Consider the following 26,292-nt stretch of genomic DNA (forward strand, 5'->3'; position numbering starts at 1 on the left):
TATTGTAGTAATGTAAAGGGACATGTTTACGTAGAGTGTGAATGTGCACATTATTCAGTCAAACTATTGGAAGGATGTTATGACGTTTTGTGCACTTTGAAGAATAGAAATTAAGGTGGTTCAGGCACTAAAAAGAAACATGCTGCTACTTTATGTAAAAGATGAGTCAAGGAGGAGGAAGCCTCTGTGATATTTGTTTTATTTATTGGATTTTCCATTTTTATGTACTATCCATGATGTCAAACATGACTTAAAACGATGGTAAATATACTTTATATTTATAAATATCAGCACCTCAGAATATTTTACATTCACCCATCACAACGCTGACAAAAAAATATAAAAGTTAAACGTTCACCGATGAAAACGAGAGCGTTGGCAATAAGATTCTTAACACTCAAATTCAACTTTACAAATGTGCTTTTTTTTACTTAGGAATACCAAACATTTTGTGATACATTTTAGGGGTAGTAGTCTTCTGCTTTCTGGAGACATGTTTGCAATGCATCATCAAAAGTCCATTCACTTTTATTTGTGATACTAAGATTGGATCACCCGGCTGCTGTTGAGATTATCCAGTGAGTTTAAGCAAACCATCTTAAAGTGTGAACATTACATTTTAATGAGACAGATGATGGAAAACTTTACACAATTCAGATTTTCATGTTACTTTGGTGCCTGCCTGCAGTGCCAGTTGGCAACATTAGTTCAAAGTGCTAAAACTTCAGTCATATGGTTTAATTAAGATGGGAATATTGACTGTTTACTGTAAGTGTGTTTTGAGTCTCTCAGCCCTCTAGAGGTCAAATATATCCTCCCTAGTTTTAAACTGAAGGCATGTTTCACGCAGAGTTCAAGTTGTTGAGACTTACGCTGTATTCTAAATCCAGACAGTGAGCAAGCTAAAACCATTCTTAAGTTTGTTAAAGACTCTATATATGATCAGGAGCTGCACACAGCAAGAAAACAAAATGTTGGTAGTAAAAAAATAAGAAAGGGGAAAATCTTAGGAACACTTTTCATTTCTTTGTGTCAGATTTGATCGATAGATGCTTCAGTTTGACTGAAATTTAACATCACACATATTGTAGCTTGCCTAGCAAGGTATGGTGATATTTTTGTTATGACTGGTTTACTATGACAACATGCATGTAGTACATAGTGAATAGATTTAGTATGAAGTCTGGATGAGGGATAATTCTAAAGCCTGAGTCAGTGATGTTATGAAGGCTACATTTAACTGATGGAAATATCTGGGTCACAGGTTTGTTTTCATGATACACTGCAGCATTGACAGTGTAGTTGCTAACTGATATTTGGATTTGGATTGCTATTCTGCATCAATCATTCTGCTCTTTCAAATACTGAGAACAGAAGTTCAGTGCTGAAAAAAAAGGCCAATGATGCAGCTGGACAATAAGAAACAGAACACAATCTTTATATTTGATCCATTATATCCATGATAAAGAATTAGTGCAAACCATGGACTCCATGAAGTTCAAAACAAGGCAGTCAATTTTTTCATGATTAAGCAAAAGCAGAACGGGTGAAGGCATCCACTGGACAATTATCATTTTTTCTTTCAGGTCATTTTTCCAAGAAGGCGGCGAGGCTGCTTTTTGCGCGGCGAGCCTTCTCTATGCTATCGAAAGTAGGAGTCCCGTGAGGAAGGTCCAGGCGGTTGTGTTCAGACATCATGATACTCTCAGCTTCCCCTGAAGGTGCAATGAGGAGGGGGGGGGGAAATCAATGTGTTGTGTCAACAATGTGTCTAAAAAAACAACTATTTTCATCCTTTACTTTACATACAGCGGGGTTGTATTATTTTAATCTGTTTATCTTGCTGTGGCTTGTTAACATCAAATATTGGGTTTGTGACTTTCCAGATGAGCACTACTGGCAGAGGAAACAAAGGAGGTTCAGGAATGTGGGTGAGTGTGAGTGTATTTATTTGATTGTAGTTTTTTTAGTTTAGAGTCTGAAAAAATCTGGAGAATAATTGGGTGTAAATATGGCTTAGTTAAACCAAAAAAAACCTTTGTCATGTCACACAGTCAAAATGTTTGTGCTGAGAAACATAATATTAAAACATAAATAGCACAACAAGGAAAGCTAGAAAAAAAACATTTGTAGCTTTTTGTGGTTATTTGGTCACTAAAGGACACACAAGAGAGTGACAAGGGAAGACTTGGTCTACTTGTATGTAGTTTTAGTATAAACAGTAGGTGTTTAAGTAGGTGAGGTAATGATAAAAACATTGTGTATAATGTGTTTATGTACTGCAAACATAGAGCTGATTATTTCTAGCCAAGTTGAAAGCTTGATGAGGATAACAGAGATAACAGCATTATCATCTTACCTCTCATACGATAAATAAGATCCCCATAGGCACTGTCCATCTGGAAGGCAAATACGAAGCCCAGAGGAATGATGGGAGCCAATAGGGCGGGTTTCTTTCTTTTAATGGCACTGGAAAAAAAATCATCAGGACAAAATGTGATTAAAACTAAAAACATATGCCTTCACTTTGATTGTTGAATCTGGGCCACCTGCTTTCGAGGACCAGAGATTCTGTTCATGGGACGTGTGATAAAACTGTTACAGCAGGCCATCCGACAGCCCTAAACCTCGTGTTTCAATTTAATACAATATCCGTTATTTTAACAACACATAGGATCAAAAAGAACCAAAGCTTTAGAGTATTTGTGCTTTTAAGACATTCAAACAGTGTGTCTGAGTTTTTCTGCAGATCTGGGGATTAAATAAAAGATATTACCCAATATCGGGTGACTGGGACTTCTATCATTTTAACTTTCAAATTCTGGTTTCCTGACAACCGAAATGATTACTTAAAGAGTAACTAAGCCCTAAAACCACTTTTTTCAACTATAAACCTCTGTATTTGAGTATTAAGTAGTGTTATGGATCAATTCAAGTCCTAATCTCGACATTTGAGTACAAAGTATTGAAATTTGAAATATTGTGTTAGAAATGTGCGTAGTGTCTGCCCTTCTGTTTGAAAAAGTCTAACAGCTGTGTGGAGTACAGTATGACATAGGAGTGCAGCCCCACGTCACCAAACCTATAAAAGCCTCGTCACCCGACTTGGCGAACTGTGGGGACTCAAGTGTGTGTGTGTGTGTGTGTGTGTGTGTGTGTGTGTGTATGGGGCAAACACACACACACACACACTCACCTCGTACTCTTACTCGCTCCCCTCACTCACTCGCTCCCCTCACTCAGTCTCCTCATCCACACACACATGCGCACTGAGCCCTGAGCCTGAGTGTGTGTGCGTGTGGCAAACATTGTATCATGTTGCGACTGATAACGGCGCGAAAGGTGTAAGTGGGGGAGTTTACCGTTGTTGGAGATAAAATAACTGTTAAAGCAGTTGTTGCATACCAAACTTACCCTGCAGTGAGTCCAACTGCAGCCACCGTAAAGAAAGTGCCAAAGTATTTGAGAAACTCTCTTGACCAGGCGATCTGCATGGCCATCTGTCGCTCTCTCATCTGGTTCTGCATCAGCATCTGACGCTCCATCTACACACGGACACACGGACACACACACACACACACGGACACACACACACACGGACGGACACACACACACACGGACACACGGACACACACACACACACACACACACACACACACACACACACACACACACACACACACACACACACACACACACACACACACACACACACACACACACACACACACACACACACACACACACACACACACACACACACACACACACACACACACACCATGGATATCAAACCTTTACGACCAAATATGGAGATGTTTTTACTGCATAATACTTCAAAGGAAAGTGTCTACAGATTTTGTTTACTTTATATATAAAGATCTTAACCATTTAAATCCCAAAATATGAATATAAGCTTGTAAGTTTTGAATGAGTGCAGAGGAATTAGGAATTCAAACTGTAACTTTTTAATATGAAACAATCAATAGAAATCATTTCGATAAATTTGACTAAGAAAAAATATGAGATGACCCTGATGAAGGCCACACACACACACACATATATATATATATATACACATATATATCTAAAAACACATTTATTGCAATGGTTGCTCAAATGCACAAGATTACGCAAATGGAAAGTAACCGCACATGTACGAGCTTTACCACTGGACAGAGACAATGCTTGTTGTGATCCTTATAGCACACTCTACTGGTAAAAGAGAACTGCTAGTTTAAAACAATGACACCGAAATGAAAGGCTATTTGACTGGTAAATAAATTTAGTTATATCGGCTTATATCTGTGAAAAAATTAGCCGACACCGATAGTACATCGTAATCGGAGGGAGGGTCGGTGACGGCTGGGATCGAACACATAAGTTGATGAGTGAAGTAGTGACTAAGACGATAGAGGGTACAAGACGAGGCAACCAAAGTCTGCTCTGCAACAAGGACAGACACAGAGAAGCTCCTTTTTACAACTTCAACATTCAACAGGCTGAAAGAAAGAAAAACTCTTCTAACAGAGAAAACAAAAAAAAGAAAGAGCCTGGATAAGCTAATATCGGCTGGCTGATTAATCGGTCGGGCTCTAGTATCTTCAAGTGAAACAACCAGAGAGGACCAACAATAATGATAAAGAAAATCTAACGGAGAACATGTTTTTAAAATTTGATATGCTTATGGAACAAGTTTATATCTGAAAATGGTGTTTCAACCCGAAGCATACACAAATATCCCAAAGCTCCAGTTGAAAACATTATCAGTTTACATTATTCCAGTTAACAGTATATTCTCAACATGTCTAATGGATAGGTCTGGGGAGAGTCAAATCTGACAATGTCATGCAATTAAAATGACAGCAAGTGTAAACAGACGGACAGACAGTGAGATGGAACAAGAGAGGGTCAGAGGAACCACAAGGCGTCCATGCTGATTAGTCTTTTTGTCTGCTGTTTCCTGTCTGACACTCACTCACATGCACAGAGAGCTTCCATTGATCTGACTGAGTGACATTCTCATTTAAAAGCCTTTATTCTCATTAAATGAACATGTCAAAGATGAGCTTTTATTGCCACTTAACAGGAAAGTGGTGCTACCCAACTGATGATGCAATCCTTAACAAAAAAGGTCCACAGCACCAAATAAGTGACTCCATTATAAAAAAAAATTATTACATGTCAGAGGCAAACATTTTGATTTTTGATTTTTATTCTGTGCAGGGTCACGAACAATAATGAACACTGTGTCGAGCTGAGGCTAAAGTGAGATGAAAGGCCACTTCAATGTCTGTATTGAAAACCAGTGAATGAGTTCTGGCAAACTGAAACTGTCAAGATTTGTTTTATAAAAATGTTTCAATACCAAGTTTTGTAAAACAATACAATGTCAGATAATTTAATAATTGGTAGTAGTGAAAACTTATATTTTAACCACGAGCTACTGTAAGTGAGAGAGAGAGAGAGAGAGAGATAGAGAGAGAGAGAGAACACTGTCTAAAATGCACAAATATGTTTGCAACGTTCAATACCAAAGTGTTTCTTAAATTTGTATGTGATTTAGTGTGCGCTTGCAATTTTTGTTACTTAAAACAAAAAAATACCCATTATTAGCCCAGGACTTCTATTATTGTTGCCGTGGTATCTAAGTAGGTATCATTATTTTTAGAGTTTTACGAGTATCATATCTATGTTTAAATTCTGGTATAGTACCCTATATGCCAAACCTCTACATAAGTCACCACAGTAGTTGCAAGTATTTCACTTTAACTATGAATAACTGTACAGTGCATTTTACAACATGCTCAGATCCCATGTTTGGCTACTGACTGATTCCTGATACCTTGTCTTTGATACTGGCATACTAAAAGTTCCCCTCATACTGTATATCAGTATGATATGGAGAGATTGTACATGATCTTTTAACAGTTGTCCTCTCATAAACATGTATGCTCTTTAAATGATTCTAATCTTAAGCCTGGCTCTGTTCACAGAGAGAATCCTAAACCAAAAACAAGCCGAGCTAGCATTAGCAGTAGCTTCGCCGGTGGCCCCTCCTTAAGACCTTTGTTCTCTGACAGAGAAACCCCCATTATTAACATGAAACCCACTCCATTATTTTGTGTTTTGATAGTTAAAATGATTTGAACTTTAAAATATATTCAAAAGAATCTGACTTATTTCATGTGGTAGGAAAAGAGGACATTTAGTTAGCATTGACCAACATTACATTAAAAGGCAGGGTTGGTCATTTTTGAAAACTAGCAAGATTTTGAAAGTAGCATTCCTTCAGTGCTCCGTCTACACACCCACCCACTCCCCTCTGTGCTCCCCCAAAAGCCACGCCCCTCACTTACAGTTTCTTTGTTCCTTTTACGGAGCACATGACTTATTCATTTCTGTCAGGAAAGACAATTTCAGCCAAAATCTTAAAAAGTGTATCTGAAAAAAATGACCAACCCTGTCTTTGAAGGAGCCCACCACGTCTTTAATGCTTTATAGTTTATATAAGATAAGTTCTTCGTTGCTGCTGTGACCAGTAGTTAGCTAATACAGTAATTTATTGCCATTTAAGCTGCTGTTTGAACAAGAAGACACAGGATGATTTCTTTGGTGGGGAATCAAATATATTATATTAGCAGATCCAATCGATGCATGTCCATTTGAAGCAGCATCAGAGGCTTATGATCATCTGCACCTACAGTGTATACACTTGTATACACGTAACGGCAAGAATTAGAAAGAAATTTTGATGTGAGCCTGGCAGCAACTCTGCAAAACATCTGCCTTTAAATAATTCATTTTCTACATGTAAGCGTGTAGAGAGCACAGAATGAAGAGAGATTTCACTGATAGGCTGTTTGGTATGGGAGCCTGAATGAGTCATAATTCATTTACTTTGTTTAATAAGGGAGTTGGCTTCAGTCTGACCAACTCCCAACACGAAATGTGTTTAACTTGATATCAGACAAATGGGAACATGGATGATGAGTCCGCCCTCCCGCAGTATTGACGCGTTAGTTTCCAGACAGCAGCTGTTTGGTGACAGAAAAGTGGCCATTATCCATGAGACTCAGGAGTGATAATGTTCACCAGCAAACACAATTTGTATTTCAGCAATCAACAGCGATTAGTTTAATTTGATGATTTTTGCTCCATCCATCTATCCATCCATCTAAATGTTTATTTTTCCTGATGTCCCAGTTTGCCAACCAACGTTTGTAGAGTTCATTTTGCTCCACTGATCCTCCTCACTTTGATAAAATGTTAACTTGTCTCACTGTCTTGTCCGTTAAACACGGACCCCAGCTTGAAAAAGGTCATAATTTATATAAAACTGTACAGAACTCTTTAATTGTGCTACATATTTGTTTGTTTGCAAAGAATCTTACTACAGTTCAGCTGGTAAAATCTAAAACCAGAAATAGTTAGAGCAGTAATCAAATAGCTATTGTGGATAATAACACAAGACACATCATGTGGGGCTCTTTGATGACTCAATCCTTGGCTTTCAGTAAAGTTCCGACGTAGAGGAAAATGAACATGTGAAATGAGGAGACCGGCTCAGCCGGGGTTTAACAGTAATCACCTGGCTCTGAAGTCAATAGCTGTTAAAAGAACAGTAAATGGCACTTGTACTAACAAAGCAATCAACCTTTAATTCCGACCAAACCTGTTTTTAAGGCGTGCTGTGATACTTGTTGGGGTTCAAACGGTAGAATGATTTTTGTTTATTCATACAGTTTTCAAAAGTATAACATACATCTATATACAATGAGTTTGTTGTACTTTATGTTTTTATAAAACTGGTTTAAGAGCTGAACGTCACAGCTTTACTTACCATCAGATTCAGTTACATTATGAATCTATATGACATTGAGTTACACAGAGGTTGCTACATTTAATTACATCCCTGTTCACATTACACTTCTTATATCCAGATTTATCTTTAATGTGTCTTATTATGAGTTCATTCAATATCTTCAGATTTTTGCCAAAAAAAACAAACGTATAAAAAGCAGAGGTAGTTTCAGTCTTATTCTACCTTTAATGTCTTTCAAATAAAATATGTACCTTCTAAGAAATCCCTTTCTTACAAAACTAGGTTACACCAATAAAGAGAAGGCATCTGTAGTCATCACCTAATCATAACAGGTTCTGTATTCTCTAAGTCGATATTTTTACTCTGTCATGAAACTTTGGGATGCCTTACTGTAACTGTGCTGACTCTAACTGTGGACATTTTCAGGAAGAATAAACCCACAATCCCTTAAGAAGTATTTCTCACGCTCATACTAAAGTCGACAAAGAAAACACGAGAGGAAACAACAGTGTTTGTTCTCTAAATGTGGGGTCAGCTGAGAATAATTAGAGAACAAAAGCACACTCAAAGTTAGACCACCAATAAAAATCAGCGGGTGTTGTTAATGAGTCAAAGATTTAAACACGTTCCGAATAGACTCTCACCCAGGGACTTCAGGGGAAATTATTCATTCATGTATCGAGCAGATACGTCCTCAGGGAAATGTTTAATGAGGGGTTTCTAGTGACACAGTCAGAGAAAGAGAGAGACGTCACCTCGTGATGTCATCCCTGCTCTTATCTGAAAGAGGAAGCACACCAGAGATACTTGATGTTTGGTTTCAATAAACTGAAAATATAAAAATTACCTGCTTCCTTTAAGGGAAAACAACAGTATCCCTAACATGAAATAAGTCTCTTTAAGAGAATGTGTTGAGCAATGCAGTGAGTTTTTTAAAAAAGTTTTGAAAATGGCTTAATGCAGGCATATTCCAGGTTTAATGCAGACATCCTTACATTTCTTTCTGTATTTAACGAAAATGTCCAAAACTTCGAGATATTTAATGCAGTGACAGATGACCAGAAAATCAGCAGATCCTTTCATGTGAGAGTCTGGAACATCAAAAATATCTGCAAGTTTTCTCGATTATTTTATCAGTTTTTGTTGTTGTTGTTTTTTTCAAATATCAAAAGAGCTGCAGTTAAATGTCCCATCCATCATTAAAACACTGACTTTCTGTTTTGCTCTTGCTTTGTAGCTGTAGCCTTAACGGCCTTCTCTGTTCCCTTTCTAACAGTCTCTTCAGACTCTTCTAACTGATTATTTTTCATATTTCATGGGGATGGGGGATATCTTTACTGAGCGCTTTTCCTTTGACTGGGCACAGGTATCTTGTATTTATTCAAATACCTTTTTTTACTCATTTAATTGTAAACCACTTTGGATCTTTTGTTAAAAAATGCTACAAATGCAGTAATTACTGGTACTATTCATATTCTCATTATTATTAGAATTCTTATGTAATAAATGAAACAAATAACTACAGTTTTTATCCTCCTTCCTTCCTGCTGCTAAGGACTTACATCCTTAGAAAGAAGCAAGAAAAGCTGACATGCACAACTCATACAGGGACTTAAGTTTTAAATATGCGACAATCCTCCTGGAGATTCAACTCAGCTTTCCAGATCACCCCAATAATAAACACCAATCATAAACTCTGCCAACAGATGCTCTCCACCATCCGGAAACCGAACACCCTCTCTGTTGCACCCCACCTACCACTCCCCTTTTATCAAAGCCTCAGACAAGTTGCTACATCTGCTACTTCAGCACACTCATAGTCAACAACAGGAACAAACTCATCAAATCCACAAACCCACACATCTACCAAATCCACTTCTAACTGCACGGCTGTGAACACAAACACATTGAACATCCAAATCACTAAATGTGGACTCAATCAGAGGCTCTTTTTTTGGTATGTTATTGCCAGACAAATGCCAAACATTTTTAGTCCTAAAAAGTTTTGTGCTAATTGAAATTAAATTTCTACCTAAATCATACAAACATGATTCTTCTTACTCTTTCTGGTCTAGAATTTTTAATCAGTTGTTGTAAAGCACACATTTCAGTCGGTACCCTCATTGACATAAATAACGGTGCTCTGATGGAACGACTGGTGTTGCTGTCAATTACAGAGCTTTAAAGAAAGAAAACCAGAATTGTCCAAAATTTTTATCAGCAGGTCAGTCAATTAAAAAATCTGAAATCAGTCAGCCAGATATTGCAATCGGTGCATCTCTGGCAAAAACACTGACCTGTAACATTCTGAGTAGGTTGCAAATTCTTTCTGAGATTTGTAATGCTCAGGAGCCAATTTTTTAATATCTGTAAGTTGTTTATTATTTTAAACTGTTATGGTCTATTTACACCTTTTTTTCATACCAGTTTTTGATGGAACGAGTTATTTATAAAACTGACAAAGCAATATAGGGTTAAATGAAGCTCTCTGTGTACTTTTAAAGTAGACAACATCATGTCTCTGTAGAAACATCACAAGGGATGACAAATAGATCTGGAGGTAAGCTTGGACAAGCAGCGGAAGACTGCACAACTAAAATTGAGAGTGTGACTAGAAAAAGCAGCAAAGAAAAAGTGAAAGAAAGAAATGAGCCACGGCGAGTCCTTCCTGAAAGTGAGAAAGTGAGAGAGGAGGTGAAACGTAAGCGGGAAAGTCACTGACCTTTTATAAAAGCTACCAGAGCAGGACAATACATGCTGAACTGATACACCCAAATCATCACGGTCTACATACTGAGCAAAGGGAATGAAGGAGATGTAACAAAAATGTAGAAGGAGGGGGGAACCTACAATACCAAACACAGTTTTAGTTCTTCAGCATTACTTCTTAACCATTTTGTTTTTTATCTTGCTGCACTTTAAAAAAATATATCTTCAGATTACACTCTGAAGGTATTGTAAATGCAGAAATTACAAAATCCTGATCTTTCAATATGATATTAATGGATTAATGGGTTAATGGATTGAAACAATCTGTAATTAATTCATGTCCAATTAGATTATGGGGTTCCTCAGGGTACCATTCTTGGTCCCTTTAATTTGTCCACCTGATCCCAGTGCTTTAGCCATTTAACTTTCCGCTCTGTACAAGACTTGTAGTGAACAAAACCATGAAGTGTAAAATGTTATTGTCCTTCATTTTTATATTAGTAAATCATGCCCATGGTTTAGTATTAAAAATATATGTCACTCCTACATAACAAGAAAGTTGTTAATGCATTTATAACTTCTTGCTTCAATCATAACAAGAATTAAGTGTGAGCAGATTTCACAATTACTTATTACAAACAAGGCATTATATGATAGGCACCCCAATGCAGACTAGCTAACGCATCCAAGGGTTTCTAACATCTCAAATTTGGTGATTCGTTCAAGCTGTTCTCGAAGTGTAACTTAAAACTACAGGATTTTCCCGTTGTAATTGTTTCTAGACAGAAAGACCTTATTGCTTTCTTAATCTGTGAAGTCACTGTCTTAATCAGTCACTTTCTTAATCTGTCATGTAAATGGTGTGTACAAAAGTAAGAAACTTTAACCATCTTTATTTTTGTATATTTTATTGTTTTTATTTTTCAAACTATATCTGATGAGCCACTGTTTTTTGAATTACCCTACGTTCAAATGTACTACTATGGGTTTTCTGAAAATGTGTGTACTCTTTATATTACATTTCTTTTGGAAAAGTACAAAATTAAGTCCTTCTATAATGTATTATTTGCTTTATTTTCAATTCTTTCAGCAGTCAAATATTAGAAGACAAACCATTTAAGGTGTGTGTGGGGGGAGAGGGGCAACCATATTCTAAGCAGACATAACAGTCGTCCATACAAACACCTCAAAACATGAGTAATACAAATAAACCCAAGAATATGGATGTATTTGTATGACTCATGAACATTTGCAAGAAATGTTTAATATGTACTCTGAGGTTCACACGCCACATCCAAAGACTTTATTAGTGATCAACAAGCTATGAGAGATGGGACAGACAACACAGAAAAGAAGTCATCTTTGGAATCCCCGTGCATGCTTGAATTCCCCACAAGTACTCTGGCTTCCTCCCAATGTCCAAAGAAATTCTCCTTAGATAAATTGGTGACTCTATAATTGCCTGTGCGTGTGAGCTTGAGTGTTTGTCTATCTCTACATGTCAGCCCTGAGATTGACTGATGACCTGTCCAGGGTGTACCCCGCCGTGTAGATAATGGATGTTAACCTGTTTTAATATTTCTGATTTGTTGATTGATGTCGTATTTGTTTAATGTCTGTCTTTGGTCTCTGTCTGGAACGTTTTTTATGCTGTCTTGGCCAGGATTTTCTTTAAAAAAGTGACCTTTTAGCTTAATGAGAATATTTTCCCTGTAAAATGAAGGTAAAATAAAAATTGATGGATGGTTAATAAATATCAAAATATTCTGCATTTAGCTCAGTGAATAAATCAAAGTTAATCCACAACAGCAATGTTTGAACATGTACCTCATGTTTACCTGTGAGTCAAAGTCATGGCCTAAATAAGGGTGCCCTAAAACCCAAATACCAAACCTTTGCCATCAATGAGTAAGATTGGTCATCATCTACCACTTGTACAGCTGGGGGAACAGGAGAAAATAAGGGCGCGGAAAACACAACATACCTTTGGGCATAAGTCGGATAATGTTATTGGTGTTATGACAGTCACACATCCCACCTGCTGCTCAGCTACTTGCAAGCATGAATAAATTACAAAAGATTGGCCTCAAAGAGGAGACGAAAAAAATGGAAATCCTATGTTTACTTAACAAAAAAAGTAATATGCGCAATAAAATCTTTGGTCTCAAAATAGAAGGGATGAGATGAGAGAAGAGAAGCTTGTTTGTGATTCAAAAAGAAAGAAAGAAGCCCAGGCCAACAAGTAAAATATATAGGATCAATAAACATAAAAGCTGAGGGGTGGTTCTTGTTTTTTTTAACCCATCTGCCAGATATCTATTAGAGTTCTCTGACTGATCAACTGGAGTATTTCCTGGAGCCATGTTTTCAAAGTCGTAATTTAACTATAAAGATTTATTTGTAAGCAAGGTCCAATATGTTAAAAAAAAAAAAAAAAAAAAAGAGACACTAATCAGGACCCTTTAGATCTTGGACATGAACTTTAAGCACAAATGGCAAAACTGAATTTCATGTCCCATCTGGCACAGGTAACACAAGGATGCAGGTGCAGGAAGTAGGATATTAGAACATAGAAAATTAGATTCCTCAGCAATGACCTTTCTGATATGGTGTGAGTGTCCGCATCTTTACTAACCTGCAGCCGTGCATTATGGAGCATAAATTCTTGCTGCTGTTTAAAGTTGGCATCCATGGATTTAGACAGTAGAAACCCCATGTTGGCGATGTTGTCGCTGACCTGGAGACACAATAACTCAAAATGAACTTGAGTAGAAAGACAAGACAGAACATCAGTATAAATCTTACGTCCACTAGGCCTAACTCTCATTGTAAACCCGGCATGAAAACAGTCTTCAACAGTGCACTTCTAGTGTTTCAATCAAGTGTAACATACAGCTGTCAGCTACAGCAGCTGAGTCGATTCATTTCAATGTTTCAGTCACAAATGTTGCTACTGCAAGCAACTAACAATAAATAACATTAGCAAGCGTTAAACGACCAGCGGTATGGCTCTTTGTGGGCTTTCCTTTGGGTGAATTTGGTTAGCTATAGGGCAGTAAATATAACTTTCCTATAATAACTTATCATGCTTCAACTGATTAGCTCAGATTGTGACCTTGAGTGGTAGCTTGACTTACTAACATTAAAAGTTTTACATACCTAATGTACTTTGAAGACGGTAAAATGTCAGAATATTGATCATCAGCGGGACTAACGAGTGTTCAAGGACATGTGTCTATCAAAACAAACGAGTGTGTGAACCCTTAAGGACTGCTCACTTCCTCACTACGGATCTGTCAAATAACTTGTGACGTCACTGCAAAAAAAACCCCAACAACTTCCGGTCCAACTTTCGAAATAAAACGTAAAAATATAAAAATAGGAGGTCGCAAACATTAATATGCCTCTGCTCTGCGTCACAAAATGTGGGTTTGAGAGCTATGGAGTTTACAAAACGTGCGTTTGTTGAAGAAGTATTGAAGAAGTATGGTGTTTGTCACCAGTCAATGCGCACATGCACACTGGCCTTGCTGCAATTCGATGGGAAATGGCTCCCTCTGGTGGTTGCAGGTCACTCATAGGTTTGATAGGGTAGCTTGAGGTAAATACTTTTTTTTTTCTCAGTTAGGTGCTTGTTTGCAATTAAAATCAAATGTGTATATATCAGAGTAGTTAGTCATTTCTGAAGATTAGCCTATGAATAATACAAAACTCCAAGAGTAGGCTTCAAATTTCAGGGGTTTAAGAGAAAAAAAACTAAATAATTTATGGCCTGACTTGAACTGATTCTAAAGTACAATTTTTAATGTCTGTATAAATTTGATGTAAATGCTTTGACCTGGAATTTGCACAAGCACTGTGCACAGGATAAATTGATATGATGGATAAATGAGGGTTCTTATGTGGGAAGCTACAGTACAAATATAACTTAGTGAAAGAGTTTTCATTTCTTTATTGCTTCGTTCTGACTTGTTAGGTCAAAGTGAAAATATTCACGCTACTGATAACCATATCAAGCCAAGCTATGTATTTCACAAGCTACTTTCACACTTAGCCTTTAAGAACACCTGGTTCACAAATTCGCTGGGAAAAAAGTAATCGTGCAACTCCATCAAAGTATACTGTACAGTAGGCCTATACAAGCCTCACATCACAGTGTACTGCATGTGTGTAAATGCTAGGGAACATATCCAAACATTAAAAATATGTCTGTACAGCCAGGATCATGTGCATCAAACCTTTCCCACAAGTATAGAAATGTAATCTGTTTAATCTTTGAGATTTTTTTATTTTTTTTATTTTACCTTCATTTAACCAGGAAAGGTCTGATTATGATTAAGAATTTCGTTTTCAAGCGCGTCCTGGCCAAGACGGGCAGCAGTTGAGTTTACTGGGTTACATAAAAGACTTAACACTTAATAAGTAGTAACAAGAGTAAAGGCAGTAAGGTTATAATTTCAAATGTCTTTAGGGTTTTCAATTATTAAATTCATAAAGGAAAAAATGACCCCCCTCAACTCTAACTGCACATTGTTTTATGAAAATACTGTTTTTAAATCTATAACTTTATGAAATGTCTTAAAACTCTAGCTTATTATTATACTAAATTATTATTTTAAATTCACGAACCATGCTGACTGTGATGTTGTCGAGGACTACAGGTGTTCTCCTGGTTTCCTGCTGTGCTTGAATGTTGTGTTGTTTGTCATAACGTTTTCTCTGTCTTGTTCTTGTGAAGCCAAAGACAATTTTCCACTTTGTAGACAAATAAAGTTCCATTCTATTCAAACAATACGGTTACAATGAGCCAGTGGCAATGACAATTTTGCCAAAATAGACTCCCTTATGGCAACAGCACTGATAATATCAGAGGTATCTGCAAAGCTGGTTGAGGAAATGGTGAAATTTTAAGATACATGTACACCTCTTGGAAATTCCCCTTGGCAGGAAAATGTGTAGCCTACTTGTTTGAAGTGGAATGTTTTAACTGTTTGTTTAGGGATGGTGCAGATGTAAGGCTTGACCTGCACTGACTTCCAATTCACTAGCTGTACTATAGCATTAATAGTGTTTTATTTCAAATGGTAAAGAGACAAAATAAGTCAAGTTCTTTGTCCTATTGGATGATAGCCTTTCCTTTACTTGAGCATCTTCATTTTCTACTTCTAGATTTTACTTTACAATTAAAAGAAGAGTACATACGATATTATGCAATTGAAAGAATAGAACTTATCACAACTCTAAAGTAATAAAAATAAGCCATATACCTCAAATAAAAATGCATATTAGCTACAGGTGTTTGTTTTTTTCCATCAGTAGGCCTTGATGAAGAAACCACACCTGCGAGAAGCATACAATTAGGATATTTGATAATGTAATATGAAAAAAAAAGAGGGTCATTTATATCTATTATTTATGGTGGGAATATTATTATTACAGGTAATACAAAAGCTCACATTGTTGAACTTATCTATATAGGCCTACGTAAAAAAAAAAAAAAAAAAAAAGAATGAATAGGTTTACAAATGTGTGGTAACGCGGGGAATTGTAAACTCTAGCCTTGATTGACAGCCTTCTGAGAAATCAAATGACGTGACGTGCCTCATTTTAACGTAGCTCATCGTCCCTGCTTGAATAGCCAGTTGCACATGCAGCAGACTGTCATTAAAGATGTATTACGGTACGGCTTTTGTCAGATTTCCCTCTGCTTGTTACCGCAGAGGAACGTTTTACTTCCTTGTACTGTAGCCTACAATGCAGTTCACTGAGACCACGAGTGTGTCCTCTCTAATAAACAACACAAAATGTTTGTTAGTTTCATGATGTTTTGGACTTATGGTTACTGGAAACGTACCAATACTCTCGTTCTGATGAGTCATCAGAAAACATGTATAGCGTGGGCACGTGTTTACAGAAGTGGGGTATCCCTGGACAGCGAGAGAGAGAGAAAGATACGCCCATCTCTATAAGACAGCGGCAGCACACGCAGCACACAGACTTCAGTGGCGTTAAAGGAAGGAGGAAACAACATATGAAAATACAACCAGCGTTTGCATAACCTGCAGGTAAGAATACTTAACTGATTGATATCCTATATAACAGTCCGGAGAGTAACTCTCACAACATCAACTCAAGTTATTGTCGGCTGATTGTTTGCCTAGAATTAACTTGTTACTAGGCTGCTTTAGATGATGCTACTCTTGAGGCGTTTTAATGTCTGCATTTATTTATGCATTTCCTTTTCATTTTTTATCCGTAAAACTTGTATTTATTTCTTATTAGGTATGTTTAATCGATTTGAACTTACATGTGAAGCTGGAACAACAATACAGTGTCTTACATATAGGCATGTAAACACGCTTACAACAAGCTTTGAATACACTTGAAGATACTTTATAACATTTTTTAATCTATATAATATACTTAGATAATTCCTATGTGAGCGAGACTGTAGACTGTGTTTAATAATCAAAGACATCTAAACCAAACCGCATTCTGCAGAACTCCATATTTAATTTCGATTTCAGAGGAAATCAGCACAGAAAATAATGAACTTGCTATTTACTGGACTTTTCTCTTAGTAAAAAAGCGTAAAAGTAAAATTGCCTTGCAGGTAGAGCTTGACTGGGACGGGATTACTGAAAGTGTAGAGAGAATATTTAAGGCACCTTAGGCAAAACAATGTTCATTCATGCATTGTTCTCACTAAATCTTTGCCTTAGACTATGTGACCAGACAACATTTTGTGAATGTGTATGTGGCTGAGTAAATAGTTTTTAAAAAAATGTATGTCTCTGGAATTCACATCTGGCCTTCTTCAGACTCATGACTCATGACTCATGTTACAGTAACAGTCCAAACTATTTCAACATCAGTAAAAGTCCCTTTTGCTTCCACTTCAGGTCTCAATGGACTGGGCTCTTCTTTTAGTTTTGCAAGTCATGTTTCAGCCATCACTAACAGGTATGTAGCCTAATGTCTTTTTTTCATGTGTGTATAATAAAATCAACAGAAAATGCAAATACACACAAGTAAATCGTTCTATTTGTAATTGATATACAAGTCTTTATATAACTGCTTGGTCAAAATATCTACTCAGCAGAATTGATGTAAATATATTCTACCAAGTAAACATTTGATGACTATCTAGGAATTGATATAATCATGACTTTATCTTGTATTTATTTCCGAGCAGTCTTGTTCACTGTGGAGGTAGAACAAAGCACGTATGACTCAGAGTTTGGAGGAGATGTTGTGCTGGGCTGCAGGTTTCAGCCTAATCTATCAAACCCTCTTGCTGACATAAAAGTGTCCTGGCATCGGATCCACTCTGCCTCTACTCAGCACGTGTACTGGCTGGCTAACGGAAAGGAGCACTTAGAATCCCAGGATCCGGCCTATAAGGACAGAGTGAAGCTTCTCACTGAGGAGCTGAAGAATGGCTTGGCCAGGTTACAGGTAAACACTTGCAGGGACATGATCACAACACATTTACATAGAATTTCCTGTTGATGGGGTTTCTCCTGTAAATTTTCCTGTAATTGTTTGGCAAACTTGTTTAGGCTTTCCATCTCCTCATCTTTCTTTGGAATTTCCTATCTGAGGGTAAACTTCCCCAGCGTGGTGTATGATGGATTATTAACTGGACTAACATGCAAAAGTTTACTGACATATTTTTTCCATTTACAATCCGTGTTCACAATATTGTTTCAGGAAAATATTCACTTTCCAAAACAGATAGAAAACAACCCCTTTGCTTAGAGTAAAACAAAGTGTGAACCAAGAGATTAACCTAAGCATTACTATCATACATACAAGTGCAGCTGGTCTTATATAGAACTAGACATTTGAGATACAGAATGGGGGATTATACAACACTGTCCTTGATTTGAATAATAAGGTTTCTACTCTCTCTTGTTTGTCTTCTTACAGATCTCCAGACTCAAGATCAATGACTCTGGGACGTATAAGTGTTTGGTGCAGACATCTGAAGGAGCCGATTATAAACCGATAACTTTGTCAGTTAAAGGTAATAATTTGTCCCTAACAGTGTGATGGTGAAAACTTTCAGGCACTTTGTTAAGAGAAGGGGGCTTGCTCATTTCTGGTCACTACTCCTTTTTGTGAAAATGAAACCAAAACCAAAGTCACTCAATTTTGTAAAAAAAAAAAAAAAAAAAAGCTTTTGACTTTTTGGTCTTGGATCTTCCCTATTTTGCAAGATCCCTTTATCATAATTACAAAATCATTGCAAAAACCTGTCTGTTTCCATCATAATCTTCCTTTCTGATTCTTCCCTACAGCTACTTATAAAGCCATCACTAAAGACATCCAGAAGGCTGCAGAGGGGGATGGGGTGCTGCTCACCTGCCAGTCTAAGGGATATCCTGAGTCCTCTGTTATGTGGCAGGATGGAAACATGCAGAGAGTCAATGCCAATACAACAACTGTCTCAACAGCAGACCAGCTCTTTAAAGTCACCAGTCAAATTCATGTCCAATCATCACACCAAAACAACTACACATGTAGCTTTGTAAAGGACGCCTCCTCTGCAACGTTTTTGATTCCAGGTAAATATGATTTTATTTTATTTTTTTGACAAGACAACATTAAATGGGCGTGAAGATGTAATCACAGCGATTTTAGATGCTGACAGTGTCATATTTTCCAATTTCTTCTCAGCACGTTGACTTAAAAAAAAAAAAGTTAAAGAATCCAATAACAAGCGAACATGGTGAAGACGTGGGTATTGTCGTCTAAAAAGCACATATCACATTGTGTAGTCATCTCCACCTACTATGGTTTCCTGTTATGTCTCTTTTTGATGGAGATATCTTCTCTCAAACCACATTAAATGTGGTTACTAACAAAAAGGGCGTTTGTCACACCAACAAATGATTCCAGAGTACCAAAGTGTTAGCCTGCAGTTCAGGGGAGCTGTAGGTGGTGTTTGTTGTGGTTGAGCGTTTAGGAGAACTTTTACGTCATCCCTTTTTATCATGTGGAAACAAGAGGCTTCCTTGGTATATGTATGTAGGTGGCTCAACTTTCCACTTTCATGTGTGCAAAAAACGTTCCATATTCTCTCTGACTTTATGAGCAAAACATGGCAAAGTACTGTAATGCTTAGGAGGTGTGACAGTTCAGCAGATGTCAAGAGATAAAAAAACAGGGTGTGTTAAAAGAGTTTTAAAAAACATTGACATGCAGCAACAAAAAAGCCTTATTAGCTTTTAGGAAACCAATAAGCAGTCATTTTAGCTGTACTGTTGTAAAATCTTTACCACTAAGGGGAAGTTTGCAGCATTATTTGGTTTATTTGGTTATTTCCATTGCGGTCAAACATTTAAAGCATTGGTGTTACTCCCGTTGAGCCAACACTTGACATGGTTTGATACTCCGGCTATAAACACTTATCCTTCTTTTTATTACAGATGAAATGCCTGTTCTTCATGAAGAGAACAACGCTCTCATCATTATAATGTGCATTGGAGTAACCATGGTTGCCATAACAGTTGCAGTTCTCATGTACCAACGTCACAAAGGTAACTATTTGCTCAACTGCTCAATAACCCTTTTTCTTTTTTCGCTGAATTCTTTCCATTTTCAGCCATTGACAAATTTGCCTACAACAACCACAGCATTACACATGATTCGGTTTTAAATTTCAGACATTTAACTAACATTTAATGTTAATGTTAAAGATACGGTATGAAATGTATATTACAAACATTTTTGTTATGTACAGTATATATTGTGATGTTCTTTAAGCCCAGACTCCAGTCAGTGAATTAATTTAAAGTTTATGTGTTGAACAAAATGCAGAGAGACAGTGCACAACAGGCTTTGAGGTTACTGTTGTGTTGCAGATGTTCAGGATCAGCACTGACGTGTATATAAACCCCGTCATATCATAAAGGCAGTGATCTTTACAAACGGCATGCACAACATGTTGTTGAATCCCTGACCAACTCTGTTCAAGTTCATGTCTTCCAATTTTTTTTTTTTTTTAGACTAATCTGGTCAATGTTGCTGTTTTGCACCTCTAACAAATCTAGTAGATCCTTTTATTCAGACTGTGTCCTTCACAAGCTAATGCAAACAAGCTAGTCACACAAGAAGGCAAATGAAAGTATTTCTTTATGGGTAGAAATGGCATTGCTAAAACATGCTACTGTCCCCAGTGTTGACTTGTAGAATCATCAATCGAATAAGCAGTTTTTGGGGAGTTTTTGGTCTTTGGTCATTATTACAGTTAATGACAGTGCAGTTAGGCGGTGTCACTGAAGGGATGGATTTCCCATCAGGATGTGCACAGATACAGGCAGGAAATAAAAGGGGATAATCCACTATTGTGTAGCATACATTATAGGAAATTAAACTGACGTATTTATTTACTTTCATTATCCTTTCAACAGAAGTCACTACAATAGTGCAGCTTTTTAGGACAGAACTTCTTGAAAGAACAAACTGAACTTTAATCAACCAACTAAAACTGAACTTTTATCACAAGCACCATTTCAGATCGGATAGAGTCAGCTCTAAGCCACAGCAATTTAGCAGTCTACATTTTTGGGGACAAATTGACAGAAAAATGTCAGGCACATGAGTAAAAAAAACGGTGTGTCATTTCAGCTGTAAACCTGTCATGCGACATGTGACACATGTTGAGTCACGTCATTTTGAAGTAAAAGAGGAAGTGCTTGTGAACTGATATAGAATGTAAGTGTCTGATTTGGCGCGATAATGTTGTCTGTTTTGCTGAGCGGGAATCTTTTGTGGGCATGTGACTCAGTGAGCATGAGTTAGCTTTTAGGGACCTGAGGTGTATCACAACAGGTTTGGAAACACCAAGCGTTGTCTTGGTTCTTTCACAGGGGAATTTGAGGTTTTTTGTTAATGAATGAAAGTTTCTCAGTATAAAAAACACCTCCATCATATCAGCAGCAAGCCAACAGCACGTTTCTTGAGCTTTGATTGTGTCAAAATGATAAGAAGTCGGACTTAAGTTTCAGATCTGGAAAAAACATCATGGGTTACTTTTTTAAAGTTGGTATGAGACAACAATTTCAAAACAGTTCTAACGAAACATAATGTCTCAATTCTAAGAGTGCAGGGCCAAAAATATTTCACTTGGAAATAAATACAATAACCCTACCAATCACTTGTACTCAGTCTTCTTTTAGAAACATTTTTGTTCTCAGATCTTCCCACAAAGTTTTTACAAACTCAATGAAGATCTGATTTAATAAGAGGAGAATGTTATAAATAAAATAAAAATGAATAAATAAGGAGGAACGCAAAATCCAATAAATAGAATTAAAGCCAAAACATTCAATGCAATATATTACCATCCACCTATAGAAAGCTTACCTTGTGATTTTAAAAGAAATACAAGAATGCCTCTTTTTTAAACAGTATCAACCAAAAATTCGACCCTGAATTGAATAAAAAAGTACTTAACCAACATGATTAATAGCATGTTCTTCTCTCCACAGGGTGTAGAAATAGCAGCGCCAGGAACCTTTTGGTTAATAGATCATGCAGGACAGTTTCAACTGCTTTTTGTAAGTCTAAACAAATCCAAAAGATTTACTTCAAATAAGTACATCACCCTGTATGCACTTCATTTATACTCACAGAGTAGTGACTGTTCTGATATGTGCAACATAAACAGTCAACTGTGAGAGCAAACAAAATCTGCTACAAAAATGGTCACTGTTGATAATGCATTAATTAATCTGTGAATAAATGATGCTTGTTTTCATACATAGAAAGTCTTCTCTCTACACTGACTTAACTTTGTGTTCCGATGTAGTCATAAAACTGTTATTTAAAAAAATAATTGTGCTTTTCAGTAAAGAGAGGCCTGCAGTTAAAGGTTAAAATAATAATAAAATATGTCAGTTTTTTATTGGATTACTTAGTTTCAAACTGAGGTGTGTGGGTGATTTAATTGCTTACCAACGTGCTTTTCTTTCTTTTTTTTAACCAGGCCTGCAAATAGAAAAAGAGGACGAGGAGATAACTATATTTATTGAAGGTAAGAGAGTCTCATGGTGCTAACATGTACTGCTTGTATGATTTCTAATTGTCATTTCATAGATGAGATGAGAGAGATAAGAAGGGCCTGTTTTCATTTTTGATCTGCCAATAATTGTGAGGTGTGTTCAAAAGTCTTGTTTGTCAAACCAACAGTCTATGATCCAAATACGTACAGAATACTGATAATTACATTTATGGAAAAGAAACAAATGTTTACTACTAGCTGCTTTAGTTGGTGTGTATTCATTTTTTTTTTTTGCTTGAAAACTTATTTTATTGATGAATTTATCAAAAAGTTGTCTTTTAATTATTTTAAAAACCCAGCGGTCAATCAACTGATCGTTTCAGCGCTTGACATGATTATATATCCTTTATTTGCAGAGGCTGTGAAGGAAAACCTGATAGTTTTAGGAGATATATTAATTTGTTGTTTGTTAAAAAGATAGTGTGAAATATGTCCAGAGTTGTTTAGTAACAAAATTTCAGGAAATTCACTTTTAGAGAGTTGTTTTTATTTGTAACAGCACTAGACTACTGAACTACATAACTCTATATTTTCATAATATCAATGTGCACACTCTGTGCCTCTACTACGTTACCAAGGATTTCTTTTACATTATGTAGACGATGATGATACAGATTGATTGATGTGGATATGAACACACTCATCTCCTCTGTGCTTTGCAGGCAGTACAGAGGAAAAACTGGGGGTGTTCTTGAAAGCCCATTACTCAGAACCCTCCTTCACTGAAATGCCAAGACAGTACCGGGAAGCTTCCGGTGTGGAGGTGCTTCCTCACAGGCTGCAAAACAAGTGAGTCATACATTTATTGGACCCTCTTTATCTTTTACGCACGTCTACATTTTTATTAAAAGGATTGAGGATATACATTTCAGCTCTGTCTGGATGGCTTGACATTTTCAACAGTGTAAATTTGCTGCAGTCAGAGTTCACCAAAGTCAATCCTGCAGCTCGCTAGCACATAAAAAGAAGCAGCTTCATTGAATTGAATTGATATTGTGGCATTTTGTTGCCTATTCTGACATGGCTGGGGATTAAGAATTGAAACTTTTGTGTTGTAATATTCAGGGCTTTGTATTAAGACTAATTTTGCTCCTTGCTCTTTTTGTTCTGTCAGTGAGGGCCAGCCTGTGAACCTTCAAGCTTTACTCCCAGAAGCTGGAGAGACTCTCCTTCTCGAGGGACCGCCACGGAGCGGGAAGACGACTTTAGCACACATCCTGGTCTCCTCTTGGACTGAAGGACCCAAACATGCCTTCCCTAACCTCCTTGACCTCAGTGCTGTTGGACTTATCCTTTATCTAGACTGCAGCGGAGTGAAGGGGGACTTGTATCAGGAAATAACCTCTCAACTCTCTCTCACTGAGAAGACAACAACAGAAGACGAGCTGAGGACTTTGTTGAGTCATTCCAGCGAGGCTCTGCTGTTGTTGGACGGATACACAGAAGGGAACCAGAGTTTTGATGAGTCCTTGAGGATGTTTCTGAGAGAAAGAGGAGGATGTAGGGTGCTGGTCACGACCTGCGTGGGACACTGTGACACGCTCAGGGAAATAGTGGGGACAGGACGGGTGTTGGAGCTCCAAAATGAAAATGTTTAGCACCGAATTCACAAGGAGAAAAATACATGGCGCCCTCCTTACATTTCAGGCAAACATGATGTAGACACTTTTGTACATAGTTTCTTTTACTGTGGGGTCAGATTGTTTAGATGCCCAAATATGCTGCAGAACTAGTTGTATCAATATATGAGACATGCACAATAAATGAATTTTCTGAAATAAATGAAATTTCTATTCTCTACTGAACAGCTGTGACAGAACATCTTTTCCCACATTACATACTGTAAGGTTGAAGAATCTTGTAGGTATAATCTCTGATCATCCTCAACTTTGTACTTTTCATTCAACTAGAAGAGTCGTTACACATTAGAAACGTTTCTTCTGATAGTTGGAATGTTTTACAAGTGATTGCAGTTGTTTCTGTTTCTGCTATGTGTCAGTCTGAGAGAAAAAGAAAGTTCATCCTCAGGTCCATTCTCTAGATTCTGAATGAATCGGGGTGCTGTGACTTAAAAAAGGGAAGTGACTCTGAGGATATTCCTGGCAAGATGACCGGCTCATTCCAGTAACCTCTGATTAAAAAGACAAATTTTTTTTTTCTTTGTTAACAAGTAATTGTAGCATTGTACATTTCATGAGAAAGCTTTTCAGTCAGTCAGCATGTGTGAGTCATGATTTAGTCATTTCCGTTTGCATTAAGGGTTTTATTTACATTCAGAGCTGAGAGGTGATGTTACCCACACAGGGGAGCATGGCATGTCTGACTGGTTACCAGCCAACGAGCATCAAATTTGTTGCTCTTCAAAGTACCAAGAGTGTGCTGATAGAGCAGAGAAAAACTGTCTCTTCTTATAATGCACTGCATGGAATCATCTTCAAAAAAAGAGACGAAATAAAAAACATTGAAATCACTAAACAGATTTAAGAGCATCATTAAGAAGGTGGCGATGGCATGTGGTTTTTTTGTCATGGAAAGCCACTTGTGTGTTTGAATACTGTTTTATAATATGTTTGTGATTTCCCCATGTTGTGTTGTTTATGTTCCTTTTTTATTGTTGTGTTGTGTTATGTTGTCTTCTAATGTGCTACCTTGTTTTTTTCCTTTAATCTCACTGGGACTTCCTGGTTAAATAAAGGTTCAAATTAAAACAAAATAAAATGGCAGGGGCTTGAAAGGGAACACTTTAGTCAGGAAACTTTTTCAGTGTTCAGAAGAGCTTTGTTTTGTGGCCAGCAGCAACTTGAGTCACTCATTTTCTGATATTCAAGCAGTGATAAACCCACTGAACACATTATGTCTGGCACTAAACAGGCAATCAACCTAACCAGCCCAACTTTGCATGCACCCTATTGGCTGAAATAGGGGATGTATTCTTGATGACCCTGATGAAGGCCACAAGCCGAAATGCGTCGGTCAATTTGTTAATAAAGTTGCGGTTTCTTAATCTTCCGACTGCAAAGGTTGTTGCTGGAGCTTTTTGACCTCTTCAAGCCTTTCACTCTTCATGCACCTTGGTAGTTGGTGAAGTTGTGCCAGAAAATCCTCTGCTTCTTTGGCACCAAACAGCAGATAGACAAATTGGGTGTAATTTACAATTTCACTTGGTGGAGACCAAAAACAGAGCTAAAAATGAAAAAAAAACAAAAAACAAACAGAACATGAACACCAAATGGATGTCAGTGGTGCTCTATGTCTAGCTGATGTTTGTAAAGGTAAGTGTTAGCTAACAAAGACTTTATCTGGTGAGGAAAGGTCAATGTTGTGCTTATAGATTCTTCCACTGTCCTTTTATTTGAGGATGATGCTGCAGATGCTCAAACACCTCATACTCCTTTTATATTCATATATGTAGGAGCTTCAGCTACAATATGTTTTGAAAATCTGGCCATCAAACTTGAAAATTGTATGGGAAAACCAAAAAAAAAATAAAAAAATCCTACAACAAAGTAAACAAAAAAAGGTGAGGTGACTATCATTTTCTATACCGCTTTTTACTGCAGGGGGGCTTGGAGCCAATCTGAGCTGTCATTGATCGAGAGGCTGGGTACACCCTGGACTGTTTGCCAGTCAACCACAGGGCTGACATATAGAGACAGACAACCAGCCAGACTCACATTCTCACCGATGG

General features: G+C 37.2%; 2 protein-coding genes across 3 annotated transcripts; one reads left to right on the forward strand and one right to left on the reverse strand.

The window, feature by feature from the left end:
- Positions 1-182: 182 nt before the first annotated feature.
- plgrkt (plasminogen receptor, C-terminal lysine transmembrane protein) lies at positions 183-13,838 on the reverse strand. Its single transcript, XM_020629774.3, has 5 exons — positions 13,694-13,838; positions 13,170-13,271; positions 3,415-3,545; positions 2,360-2,469; positions 183-1,715 (listed from the first exon to the last, which is right to left on the reverse strand). The coding sequence occupies exons 2-5, from the start codon at positions 13,248-13,250 to the stop codon at positions 1,588-1,590; spliced, it is 450 nt and encodes a 149-aa protein (XP_020485430.1). The 5' UTR covers positions 13,251-13,271; positions 13,694-13,838; the 3' UTR covers positions 183-1,587.
- Positions 13,839-16,494: 2,656 nt separating this feature from the next.
- Positions 16,495-24,409, forward strand: si:ch211-241b2.5 (programmed cell death 1 ligand 1). Of its 2 annotated transcripts, XM_020629879.3 has the most exons (10): positions 16,495-16,599; positions 17,437-17,497; positions 17,730-17,992; positions 18,467-18,563; positions 18,838-19,104; positions 19,969-20,079; positions 22,033-22,101; positions 22,530-22,577; positions 23,267-23,393; positions 23,719-24,409. In XM_020629879.3, exons 2-10 carry the CDS (start codon positions 17,443-17,445, stop codon positions 24,200-24,202), a joined length of 1,521 nt encoding a protein of 506 aa, XP_020485535.2. In that variant the 5' UTR covers positions 16,495-16,599; positions 17,437-17,442; the 3' UTR covers positions 24,203-24,409. The 2 variants fall into 2 exon arrangements, with proteins under 2 accessions (XP_020485535.2, XP_020485536.2); XM_020629880.3 differs by lacking the exon at positions 22,033-22,101.
- Positions 24,410-26,292: the final 1,883 nt, after the last annotated feature.

This window comes from Labrus bergylta, chromosome 17 (genome assembly GCF_963930695.1).
Source record: "Labrus bergylta chromosome 17, fLabBer1.1, whole genome shotgun sequence".
NCBI classification, from domain to species: Eukaryota; Metazoa; Chordata; class Actinopteri; order Labriformes; family Labridae; genus Labrus; species Labrus bergylta.